General features: G+C 43.7%; 1 protein-coding gene across 1 annotated transcript in view; it reads right to left on the bottom strand.

Annotated features, from left to right (window-relative positions):
- The window catches only part of VWF (von Willebrand factor), a 241,098-nt gene that overhangs the window by 53,944 nt on the left and 173,521 nt on the right, over positions 1–13,633 (bottom strand). Inside the window, exons 34-36 of the mRNA XM_065410272.1 lie at positions 12,463–12,683; positions 10,943–11,135; positions 9,827–10,168 (exon numbers count right to left, since the gene is read on the bottom strand). Coding sequence (XP_065266344.1) covers positions 9,827–10,168; positions 10,943–11,135; positions 12,463–12,683 — 756 coding nt within the window. The remainder of the gene's footprint in view (positions 1–9,826; positions 10,169–10,942; positions 11,136–12,462; positions 12,684–13,633) is intronic.

The following is a 13,633-nucleotide window of genomic DNA, read 5'->3' as shown; positions in this document are numbered from 1 at the left end:
TTCTCTGCACAAATCTATATGCAGCTATCTTAGGGTTTTATGCTGCTGCTCATTGTATCTGATCACCTTCCATGTACATTCAATAGCAATAGTGAAGTCCCTTGCAGACTTCATATACCATAGCACCTCCCTTTCCTCCCTTCTCCTCTTTGGCTGGCATTTGAGAAGCCAGCTGGGTTCAGGCAGCTCCTCTCTATTCATTCAGCAAACCAAATCCTTGACTCACGGATGTGCTTCCAAGAAGCTCCCACAAACACTTTCCCCCTTAACATATGATAAATTCAGTGTTCGGGTACGTGTGATGCAGACAGGAGGGGCAAGGGTTTAGGAAAACTATGGTTTCCCCTCTCCCCATTTAAAAAAAAAATTTTTGTTCATAACCAAGGAAGGAGACAGCACCACTTGGCAAAAGAAGTGAACAAGCTTATATGAAATGCATTTGCTGGAAGTGTCTACAGGCCAAGGTGACAGGGAAAATAGATTAATAGATTCTAAGGCCAGAAGGGATTACTGTAATTCATCTAGTCTGACCTTCTGCATAACACAGGCCATAGAACTTCCTCAAAGTAATTGCTTTTGAACTACAGTGTATCGTTAAAAAAACCCATCCAATCTTGATTTAAAAGTTGCCAGTGATGGAGAATTCACCACAACCCTTGGTAACTTGTTCCAATGCTTACTTACTCTCACTGGTCAATATTTATGCCTTATTTCACATCTGAATTTGTCTAGTTTCAACTTCCAGCCCTTGGATCTTGTTATACCGTTGTCTGCTAGACTGAACAGTCCAATAGCAAATTTTTTGAGTTGGTAGCGTGAAGGGAAGGGGGAATACTCCATCAAAAGCAGAAAAATCACTCCCAACGTCCCTTTACCTCAGTGGTGGAATTATAACCAGGAGATTCTAGGAGCCCATGACTATCATCTCTAGCCCATCACAGCCTCAGTTCTGGCTACTCCCCCAAGATTTTCAGATAATGCAGGCTCTGCTGTGGAACCTTTTGCTGGTGGTACTGTACCTACGAGTGTGGCATTAGAAACAATGACTACCCACACACATACACCCTCTCAATCCAGCACTCCTCAACAGCTGGGTGTTTCAGTATCTGCACACCTCTAATGCTGAATAATTTTATGTCCTAAAGAGAGAAATAATCATTTAAAACTCTCTACATAAAATGAACAGCAGAGGTCAAATACAAGTAGATAGGAGACTAGTTCTTCTGGCAGATTAGCCTTCACCATTCCATGTGAAATCTAATTTGAGTTCCAGTTTCTCTGATGCCGTCATAATTATTCCATGCAATCTATTCATTGATATTGTAGACCCAGCTTGCACAGGCTGTGTTAAAAAGGCAGCTTCCTCCTTTCAAGGAGGGAAAAGAATAATCAGTATCATTTCCTGTAAATCTATGTAATATGTAACAAATTTTGAAGGGTCTTACCAGCAGATTTAAGCAGTGACAAATGCTGCAGCTGGTCAGTCTTGCTTTGAATTACTCTAGCTATTATTAATAACTATTGTTACTGGGGAATAGTGTGTGTGTGAGAGAGATGAGCTCCTGGGACTATGTTTCTGACCCCAGCAAAATAAGACATTTTAAATTCCCAAGTAAAAGTTAAAGATGATATCAGGTTCTGCTTTTTCCACAGAGATCCTCTGGAACAGAGATAGAATCATAGGACTGGAAGGGACCTCGAGAGGTCATCTCGTCCAGTCAATGCACTCAAAATAGGACTAAGTATTATCTAGACCATCCCTGACAGGTGTTTGTCTAACCTGCTCTTAAAAACCACCAATGACAAGGATTCCACAACCTCCCTAGGCAATTTATTCCAGTGCTTAACCACCCTGACAGTTAAGAAGTTTTTTCTAATGTCCAACCTAAACCTCCCTTACTGGAATTTAAGCCCATTGCTTCTTCATCTTCCATTGTAATCAGTAGGGTTCTCAGGACCTCACCCTTAGTTACCAATCGGGGCCCTTAGTTATTATTCAGTGAAAGCCAGTTCAATGATGGAGCAGAGATGATGGGATCATCTCTATGAATTTGTGAACCTGGGTATTTTGTAGTGCTAGGATAAGTCCACATTCTCTTTCATAAACAAAAATATTACACTTTGCTTTGCTTATTTTCTGATGGGCCTCTCCAACAGCATGAGCTCATCAATATTTCAATGACCAGTAAATATCACATTGCAGAGGGGCTGCAAATCCTTGCAGCTGTATCGCAGTAGTAAGTTTGAGTCTGATACGCTTAGTTACAACCAAGTAGATTTTATTTTGGCTAGACTGGGACCACTGCTTAGTAGTGCACAAAATAGGGAAAAGGGAGCAAATAGCTTACCTCCTTCCCCCTCAAACCCTTTGCACACTAGCCAGGTGCAATCTTTGTCCTTGCACTTCTGGTTGAGACGTCTGTCAAAGAGACTGGCACTAGAAAACCCTTAGGGGATGGAGAGCAGTGAAGGTGGTGCTCTGACCAGCCCTTTCCATGCCAGCTAGTTGAAGTGGGACAGCGCAGATAAGTAGAGCACCCCACCCCACCTTGTGTTCTCCCAGCTTTTATGCACAGCTCAGGCACCTTATCTCCAGCAGCCCCATCTCCTACTCACACAGTGACTAAGCTCCAAAGTAACCCTGAATCATGAACTAGAAAGAAGGCTTGTGCTGTCAAGGGCAGAAGTATCAGGCAAACAAGAATAAAAATAGGTATCATATTAAACTTCCTCCAGCATCAATGAAATTGCTTTAATTCCTCCCTTAAACTGGTCTTGGCTTGCTGTAAACCTGAAGGGTAAAAGAGAGCTGTTAAGGAAGGGTTTAACATTAGTCATGTCAAAATGTTACCTAGAGCAAGTCTGATTCTTAAAAATCTTCCAAGAATTTGGAAAAAAAACATGACTTTCCCCCTTGAATGAAACTCAGTGGACAGGGCTGAAATGACAGCAGGATCTAAGGGAAAACATCTGCCCTGGCAGACCAAATAGAGATGCAAGGATCTCAGATGATTTCTGTAGTAAAATAATCCCATACATCTAAATTTGGAAATACTTCTCGTTCCATATGGAAACCAGTGGACTACAGCCAGACAAAGGCAGACTGGGAACTCCTGCCCCTCCTCCAAAGACCTTCCCTGTGAGCATGGCCATAAGAAGGGAGGAGTGGGACTATCTTCCTTCCCTCGTTCTCTTTGTGTATTTGTAGGACCCTGGTCACTACTGTATCAGAGTGCCTCACAATCAGTAATAGAGTCTGTCCGCACAACATCCCTGTGATGGTAAAGGAGTATTATCCCGATTTTAGAGATGGGGAACCGAGACACCGGATAGATTACCTGACTTCCCAAGATCACACAGAAGACCAGTGAGCCAGGAACTGAAACCTGGTCTCTTGAATCATAGGCCTTGTCTTCAGTTCATGTTTATACCTCATGCTCAACCCTGTTTTTTCTCTTGAAACACAGTATGCATTCAGACATCTCTATCAGTGCCACACAGAGGTATCCATCACACTCTGAGTTATAGGGCAGACCAGGAGGTTGCTTTTAACGTGTGTTGCTACCACAAAGTTAATGCCACAGGCACCCACAACAAATTAGATACAGTTCTCCAGTCCCTTCCCATAAAGCCCACTGGGCACCCATTCCTGTGTACTATCTTGTCATCTACCTGTGCTCTGACCTCTGACTGAGAGTGATCTACCTTCATATCCCTCTGCTCAATATTCGTGGTCCCACCCTGCTTGCAGTGTCTCCAGCTTCACTCATCTCCGGTGTTTGCAACAGCAGAATAATGACCCCCAAAGGAGCCCATGTGTCAGCATGCAGCCACCTGGCCATATGAATCTTGGTGCAGCTTTGAGCCAAAGTGAGGAAAGCCCATTTGATACGATGAACAGGAATTTGGAACTGTACAATGGTATATCTTAACAGCTAGAGGAAGAACATGGGATCAAACAATCAGACAGCAGTGCAGAGATGAGATAGAGGGGTTCAAGGTAAGGTTCCAGGAGACCAAGAATAAGACAACCTGTCCACTTACAATAAACTGAACTGTGCTCTGAGCAGTCCAGCATCCTATCCATTAGACCATCCTTCTTTCTCGAGTCAAAAGGAGTATAGGACCAGCTGAGGAGTGGCCAGCCCCCAAAGACTTTAAAGGTGAGGGGCTCAGGCCACATATTTGTCCCTTTCCAAGAAGGCAACCAAATATTAGAGATGGGTGGGGCAGAGAAAGAGCAAACCCCTGGGAATGGCCCCACTAAGTAAAGACTGAGTCACCTTTTATAGGTCACTTTTATAGGGAAGTGGCTGCCCGTGCTGTATCTGTTCCATGTATATTAAACGATCCAGGGCTATCAATGCAGCACTTGTCACCAGCACTTATTCTAAAAAAAGGGTTTCCCCCCAACGTTACAGTGATATTGCCAAACAGAACTGTGAATCACTACTGTGTGCCTTGCAGTTCCCAAGTGCTTGCCAGCTTCTCTTGCTTGCAACTGCTGAATTAAATTGCAACAGAAAATCACAATTAGCACTGATGTCATAAAAGAAATAGGTTCACTCTCCAGGACCATTGTTTTGTTCTGTGACTGTACAGTGTCTAGCACAATTGGGTGTTGGTCTGTGAGTAGGGCTCTGAGGAACCACACTAATACAAATAATAAATAATAATAATAATTAATAACATCTACCATAGTGATGCAGCCAAATTAAAGCAAGGAAGAGAATGAAGACAGAAGATGCAGGAGAAGGAACAACAACAACAAATCCCCAACTTCCTCAAGGGAACGCAGGAAAATAATCAGAAACAGATGTGGATCTTTACGTTGAAGTGATCATTCTTTCTGTTACATGCTGAGATACTGCAGTAATGAGCAGGGTATAAATAGAGATTGATAGATAATAGATAAAATAGACTGTGTTACTATCGTACACATGATATACCCTGCAAGGATTCCAAGTGAAGACACTTGATATCGAGTGAGGGCATTTATAATCTGTCCTTTTTTGTCCTTGAAAGCAGGGATGATTTTAAAAAAATGGAATTTCAATCCTGCAGGAAACTTCACTATTTTGACATTTGTTTTCATCCTAAATTGGGATGAAATGTAGAAATATCAAAACATTCTATGGAACAAAAAGTTCAGAAAAAATTTGATTCAGACATGTAGAAAAGTGGAAAAGTTTTCAGCTGAAATGAAACATTTTGTTTCAGGTCTACATGACAGTAGTCTCTGCATTCTCCCGAGCCACCACAATGCCTCATTGGAGTTGTAGTTCTAAGCTCCTCATATCCCCATTCACCCCTATGGGGAAGTCTCTCATGATACACTGTGGCCTCTTTCTGTGGGAGTCCAATGACATGCCGTGGTGGCTCAGCCACAGAGAGTGATCATGGAGAGTAGGGTCCATAAAAGAAAATAGGGACATGCGGAATCCAGAATTTCAACTCCCAGAGGCATTGCGGTGATTCAGGAGGACACAAAGATTAATGCCGACCCAAAGCAAAATATTTCATTTCAATTTTTCTGATAGAAAATTCTGCCAAAACCACTTTTCCTCTGGAAAAATTTCAATTCTGACAAAACCCCATTTTTCAACAGAAAAATTTAATTTGACTTTTTTTCAAATATCCCTACTTGCAAGTTATTTATTACTAGATGTGCAAGACAATCCAACAATGGTACTATCTTTGCAGTGTTTCCAAAAGTAAATATCTCACAGCAAACATATCCACTGAAACCACTGCCAGAAACCTTGCTGTGCTGATTCCTTCCCTTTTCAGTCCTCAATGGCCGCCAAACTGGACCATTATTTTAGGGTTTGGTGGTTCTTTATTTCTCCATTGCTGTATTACAGATTACACTCCATCTCTGAGAACTGGAGAAGAGTAGATGGGCTTGCACTTAGAAACAAGTATTTAATACCCACCATGCGAGGTGCCTTCAGATATCACTTACATATGTACAGCTTGGGGGATAACAAAAAATGGGGTGACAGAGAGCTGTCCAGACCCAAAGACAGCCAAATACACAACAAGAACTTTGGATTTTTAGCCCAATTACAATATAGATTTGGATTTCAACCAAAATTGTAAAAATGTCATGAGAACAACTTTTACACTAGAAACCCCCTGTGGGAATCTGGGGGTGGGACAGATCTGGTAGCACCCAGAGGAGGCCTGCTTATAACCCTGAAGAGTTCAATGTAGGGGGAAATGGAAGCCTGGGGTCCCTTCCCAAAAGGCAGCAAGGGTGGTGTTGGTTCCAGGGCAAGTGGAGGGAACTAGAGGTGAAGCTGAGGAAGGGGACCAGTTTATACTTCTGAAGCCCACAGTGTCACAGTCCTTTTCCAGACCTGGATCCAATGGAAGATGGATCCAGAATAAGCAATCTGGACTGAAACATTCACAGAGCTCATGGACATTCAGACCTGCAGTACTGGTTCAAGCCCTTCCCTGGAAATAACTAGCCAGCCTAAGATTTTTATAAGACACAACTTTGCTTACAGACAGATCCTATTCACAGATGACTAACTTTTCCTAAGTAAAAGCACTGCTACTGTGTAAGATACACTTCTTATAATATTGATCATTTGCAACCTGAATGCTCATAGGCTAGGTCAGTGTTTCCCAAACTTGGGACGCCGCTTGTGTAGGGAAAGCCCCTGGTGGGCCGGGCCGGTTTGTTTACCTGCCACGTCCGCAGGTCCGGCCGATCGCAGCTCCCACTGGCCGAGGTTCGCTGCTCCAGGCCAATGGGAACTGCTGGAAGCGGCGGCCAGTACATTCCTCGGCCCGCACCGCTTCCAGCAGCTCCCATTGGCCTGGAGCAGCGAACCGCGGCCAGTGGGAGCCACGATCGGCCGGACCTGCGGATGTGGCAGGTAAGCAAACCGGCCCGGCCCACCAGGGGCTTTCCCTACACAGGCGGCGTCCCAAGTTTGGGAAACACTGGGCTAGGTCAACAGATGTATAAGCAATCAGATTTTCAGATAACTAAGCTTCCCTGCCACCCAAAGATGATGAAAGTCTCCATGATCTTTGCATTAAACCATATACTAATTCTACAGCACTCTTCAGCAAGTACCTAACAAAATGTGTAAGCACGTTAAAGGTATACATGTTCTGTGCCCTGAAGTTATACAGCTAGTACAGCTTACTGTGGGCTAGATGGTGGGCTGCTTAAGAGCAGCTGTGCTAAGTGTGGGGAGTGTACAAGGAGTCTTTGCATTCCCATACCAGGGTCAGCTACAGTTCTAGTCCATGCATTCCCATGAACACAAGAACTGTTTCCTACCAGTGCCCCCATATCCCGAAGAGGGCAGGGAGAGGGAGAAGGAAGTTGGAGCATGGCTCTGCCCCCCTACTGAATTGACCACTGGTGCCGGGCTGGCATGGAATGGAGAGCATGCTACACCCCCTTAAGGGATGTTGCAAGCAGACATATTCACCCTGCCCAGCTGGGAGCTCAGGGAAGACTTGTGCTGCTGAAGTGTTGCCATTCTGCATTGCCCCAATATGGGCTGGTGTCTAATTTAGCCCTGTATAAATAGCCTGGATTCACTGAAAAAAATCTTATCTAGTGCAATGCCATTGTTTACAGGTTTGTAATGTTATATAATGATTAAGCTATGCTGTCTATTGAGTTGTTAATGTATTCTGCACAATGTCCCAGCAATCAACAATTTTATTTTTGGCAGCTATACACATGCACCTGCTTTCAAAAAAAAAAAAGAGAAAAGAAAAGAAAAAAGGAAGAAGAAGAAGAAGATGCCATTGTTGAGACACCAATGACTGTTTTATGTAACTAGTAGTTAAACTGGGTGTCGTCCTGCTGCAGTGCATCATAAACTGGGAATTTGAGGAATGCAGAGAGGTTATTAAGAAGCCTCTTTAGCATTCTACCTTGATGTTGCGATTTGGAAAGTCTGGTTGAAGTCCTAAATCTAAGCAATGACAGGTTATGTTCTCTCTCCATTTTCTAGGATTATATGCCATATAGAATGTTTGGAGTGTGTTGTTTCTTAAAAGATTTATCTGTATCAATATTGTTCTCCAAAACTTGCTTTGAAAGAGATGTAAGACATTAACTCAAGAATCAGGCCAAATTCACCTTCCTCTTTTTTTCTTCAACGCTCCACTCAATTTGGGCCTTAAACATGAAGAAAAACAATCCCAGTGATGCCTCTTATAGTGCTGTGCAATGTGGATATTTGACGGACAGCACTTTTGTTACAGCAAGTCCTTAGGGGGTTGGTTCTCAACCTGTGGGATGGAGAGTAAATATGGAATGGGAAGGAAAAATCAAGATAAAGGGCAAAAGTATAAAAACTGGGGGAAACCATATAGAAAATGCACAGAAAAGGGGGAGAAAAAAAGAGAGAGAGAAGAGAAGGGGAAAAGATAATAAAGAGGGAGGCAGACAGAGAGAACAAGAATGACTGGGACATGGTGACCATGCCAGGGCATTGCATAAGGGAATACATGGAGGGAAGGTGGCCCATGTTCATATCCATCATAAACAGAGGGCTGTAAACCAAAAAGATTGAGAGAGCCAGTGCCTAATCTGCACATCCTAGTACAGCGAACCTTGCACAGAAGGCAAGAATATCCATGGGGACAATACATGGCATCAGCAGCCCCAATAGTCACATATCTTTATTTGTTGAGGTTCACACGTAGTGCCCATCAGCATATCGCTGAGCACATGTGCAATGCAACTGTTTAGTGCATGTGATGTCTTCCTCTGTGGTAGGTCTATCAGTATGAATAGCGATCATAGGTAGAAATTCATGCAAGCGGATGAGAATTGGTGGATGAGTAAAGATATAAGAAACCTATTGATCCCAGGCCAGACACACATCTTTCATCTCTCTACATATCTCTGGTCATCTGCACGGCTAACACCCTTGCCATATTCTCCCCCGCCCCACAATCAATGGCTGCCCATCTGTGACCTCTTCCCCTCCAACACATGCACAATGGGGATCACAGAGCATGCAGAGCAATTTATTACTGACTTGGTCAGTAATTTGCAGCGTAACTGGCACTGCTCTGGGAGGGGAATGTGACGCATATAGTGGGTGTTTCTGAACTTCTCTGCCGCAGGCTACCAACCAATAGCCTGTTTTCTCACACACTGAAAGCCATATGCTTGGTCTACACAGGGAATTTGCCCTGGTACCAGCAATTGATGGTCAGCAGTGCAGAATCCAAGGATAGGCAAGGAAAGCCATGATTTGCACCAATGGAGTGTGTCCTAATGAGAAGCAGGGGTAAGTACCATTGGTGCATATTGTAACTTTCCTTATCTTCACGTAGGTTCTGTACTGATGCAGCTACATCTGCAGCTGCCATCAATTACTGGAATGAGGGCCGATTCCCAGTACAGACAAGGTCTCAGATTCATATTTGGTATGGAAGGTCGGGGGGTGGGGGGTCTGAACAATTGTACACTCTCATATAGTAATATTCCCCTTCTGCATGGTCTTCGTAGGCCCTACGTATCTTCAGCTGTCCCTGTCTGCTACCCTCTGCCCTGCACAATTAACAGGTGTATGTATTTTACCGATGCACCTTTTTCCATACCTAGCGGTTGAATGGATAGTGAGGAATAAATTTAAATTAGGCTGCACGTTAAAGTAATTATCTAACATGGAACATTACTTACACTGGAAATTTAAACTGGCACTTCTGTCCTATGACATAGGATTAAGATAGTCACACTATGCAGACAAATCGGAGACAATGGGAGTAGTGGTACTGAGTAATTCACTGTGTTAGTTTCTGCATCAATTTTAGTGTATAATGAAACCATTACCACAAAACTCCGGTGATCTCCAAACGACGCAAATCCCACTTGTTCTGCAAATGTGAGCGTAGGAAGCTATGACCTCACAGATTTCATCCTCATAGCAGCTGTTTTTTTCACATGCAGAATAGAACGAGTCTGGAGAGATCATTCCATGGCATTGTGCAAACTGAGGTGAGCGCAGAATGTTGCACTTGGCAGTGACATGTTCGGTGCATCTGTCATCTCTCTTGATTTCACAGATTTCGCCTGGTTCTTTCACAGTCCATTCTTGAATAAATGTGCTGCTGTCAGATGTGACAGAGCCGTTACTTAGCATGAAGTCATTGCCATTGTTTTGGTCACAAACCCCTAGGTGAGTGAGAAAAAAGAAGGTTTAAAAACCATCAGCAGTCAAACAATTTTGAGCAAACAGAGACAAGGCAAACAGAGCTCCTTCAGACTCAAAAGTTGAGCTGCAAGGGGAGGAAGAATGAGTTTTGCTCCTTATTGCTTCTTTATGATCTATATAGGCCTAAAAATCTTAGGATGTTTTTTACTTGTTTATTAGGTTAGAAATCCTGGTTTTGTTATTTGGTATTCTATGGCTGCCTGGAGAACCAGTGAGATTATGGCATCACAAGAGAATGAAAGCTGAGCCATCAAGGGTACATCTACAGTGCACACTAAGACCAGGTCTGTGGCACCCGGGCTTGTGGACTCAGTGTTTCCAGACTTGAGCCTCCACATTGGATTTTAAACCTATATTTACAATTGCTGGACCCAGGTCTCACAGCCAGGCTAATGCATCCATACTGCACTACACGGACCCTCTGACTTGGGTCTGTGGCTTGACCTGTGACCACACTACAAAATGACAGGGCTTGGACCCAAGTCACAGCGGGACTCAGGTTCTGACCCCTTTTCCCCCCACCCCTCAGCAGAGTCCTAGGACCCAGGACCCGAGTGCTTGGTAACCCGAGTCAGCCTGACTTGTGTGTGGCTGTGGCACAAACCTGAGTCAGAGCCCAGATTTAGTGTGCAGTGCAGACTAGGAAGGGATTTTTAGTCTGACTGTTTAAAACTCTATGTGTTTTGCTGGTTTTTGTTAACACCTATTTAACTCAAAACACTGAAAAAACTTACCACAAAGGCCATATGTTTGTGAAGAAAAGCTCCTTGGGATAAGATGAAGGATAAATTCATTGTTTCTTGGCGTGAATGTGAAAGTATGTCCGAGCTGGGAGAACCTGATCTCATGCATTATTGCTCCATAGATGGTGACTTTAAAGTAATCATCTATATAAGGAACAGTAGTCATTTCTCCATTAACAGCAACCTGTTTCAAGAGGGTGAGAATACTCCATCAGTTCTACCAACCAACCAAAATAAATTAAAGTTTATAGAGTCTAGATATTCCTAAACACATTTTAACTTCATAAGGGACTGAAGATCCAACTGAGTTGATTAAAGCCAAGAGAATACAAATAATATAGAGACCGGTTCAAGCTGCAAGCAGAATCTCTGCTCTGAGTGTAGAAATGCATGAAATGGATTGTGTGCTCCTTTTTTGTGAGTCAACACTTTCCCATTTGCAGCATCACATATGTATTTACTGGCTAACGGTCCGATCCTGTAAGGATTCAATGCCTTCTGCGGATGTTAAGCACCCTCAAATTCCAGTGAGAGTTGAGGCCATACAGCACCTTAGTGGATCAGATCCAAATATCCTAATTTCATCATAATTAGCCTTTAATTTGGAACAAATAGTTCTCCTCTATTTACTGAAGAAGTTTTGTATGGCCACAAAAGTCATCCCATCCATTGACAAGAAGCTATGGGCAACAATGAAAGAACCTGATGGTGATAGAAGACTACAAAACATATATGGCATTGCAGACATTGATTTAGCTGTGGTATGAGGTAACCTATGTAATTGCATCTGACTTGGAGCAGACCCTGAACCTTTCTATAGTCTACTGTTCATATATTATGTTGTTATGCAAGGGTGTGACTAGATCTAGTTAGCTCTGCCTTGTATGTTAGTCAATACTTGTATGTCTGAGTTCCCTAAAATTGTATTAAAGCTTTGAACAGTAACATCCACAACTATTAAATTAACACCTGTTTGTCTATAAAGTGAATGTTAGACACATTGGGGCAGATTATCTGCTAGGGCTGAGATCCACCCAATGCAGCTGTTGCGCGAGAGGTCAGGAAGCCAGTTATGGCTCCCTGATTCTCTCTGGTTGCAGCCCTTGCACAGGTTAGAGCAGCTCATGGGCTGCTCTAACATGCACCAGTTGACAATAACCCACAAGGGACCATTCACCAGTTGAAAAGAACCAGAGTGCAGCATGTTCTGGCTACACCTGCCTGCCTGTCCCCAGAATCCCTATCCAGACAGGGAGTGCCAGATTCCATCCTCTTTGCATTGCCAGAGCAGTGCAAAGAAGCAAATTCGGTGCATCATATGGGCAGGGACTTTATTCTGGAATCAAAAATGATAAAGATTTTAGCAGCATAAGAAATAAAACACTGTAAATAGAAAAAAATGGCACTGCAATATAAATACTGAACAAGGAGAGCACAACTCTGTCCTCATAATCTGGAATATTGTCATTTGACCAGAGAATCGTACAGCTATTTCATTGCTCATGGCTTACTGTCATGTCTCCAGAGAGCTGTATTGATTTGCCATGGTGCTTCACTTCTATGGCATTCATACAGTTTAGTTTTGGTGTTGAACTGCATGCCCCATTGTGGAGAATCACTTCAATATCATGCTCTTTGTCTTGAAACAAGGTGTAGGAGCAATTGCCAGTCAGTTTAAAATCCAGCCCGTCAAAGGTGACAATATGTCGAGTTGAGCTGCCCATGCACATGCCTGCAAAGGTGAGGAGAGAAAAAAGATCATTATCTCTGTGATGCTGCCAGTCCAGGTGCCAGCTCTTGCCAAGGCTGCAGACATTAGCTGGAGACCAAACTAGTTCACTCATTTGTTAGTGTTGCTCAGAATAGGTGTTAGCAGGGGCGGCTCTAGCTTTTTTGCCACCCCAAGCACGGCAGGCAGGCTGCCTTCGGTGGCGAACCTGCGAGAGGTCCCTGGTCCTGCGGATTCGGCGGCTTGCCTACGGGTGGTCCGCCGGTCCCGCGGCTTCAGCGTTCCCGCCGCCGAATTGCCGCCGAAGCCGCGGGACCAGCGGACCTCCTGCAGGCAAGCCGCCAAAGGCAGCCTGACTGCCGCCCTCACAGCGACTGGCAGGGCACCCCCCGCGGCTTGCCGCCCCAGGCACATGCTTGCTGCACTGGTGCCTGGAGCCGCCGCTGGGTGTTAGTCTTATAAAAATGTATTTAATGTTTACACTGTATAGAATGTTAGTGAGTCGCTGCAGGCATTAATCTTATTTGTAATGTCTGTATTCCATGCTATAAGGAAATATGTACGTTTTGCTTTATAACTTTGAAAATGTGTGACCTAAACTTGTGAACTCCTATGGGAAGAGTGTTCCCCCTCCCACGCTGCCCATCCTGAAGAACTATCAGAATCAGATGGGCCATCCAGGAATATTGCAATACAAGGGAATGGTGAATGGCCCTATTGAACCATCGAAATGTTACATGCAAGGAAGCTCGTCCAATGGTCTTGAAGGCAGAATGAAGGAAATAAAAGAAAGACAGGAAAATTGTCCATCTCTTTGCTGTTTGAATTCTCATAGGGCCAGAGACACTAAACTGAAAACAGAGAAAGACATTTTGAATTCACAGATCACTACAACTCTGTCACTCTTAGGATTTAGATTGTAACTCATTTGTATGTAAATGTTTGGTCACTTC

Source organism: Emys orbicularis, chromosome 1, assembly GCF_028017835.1.
Source record: "Emys orbicularis isolate rEmyOrb1 chromosome 1, rEmyOrb1.hap1, whole genome shotgun sequence".
Taxonomy (NCBI): domain Eukaryota; kingdom Metazoa; phylum Chordata; order Testudines; family Emydidae; genus Emys; species Emys orbicularis.
The sequence above is the reverse complement of the archived record's forward strand: the minus strand, read 5'-3'. Positions and strand labels throughout refer to the sequence as shown.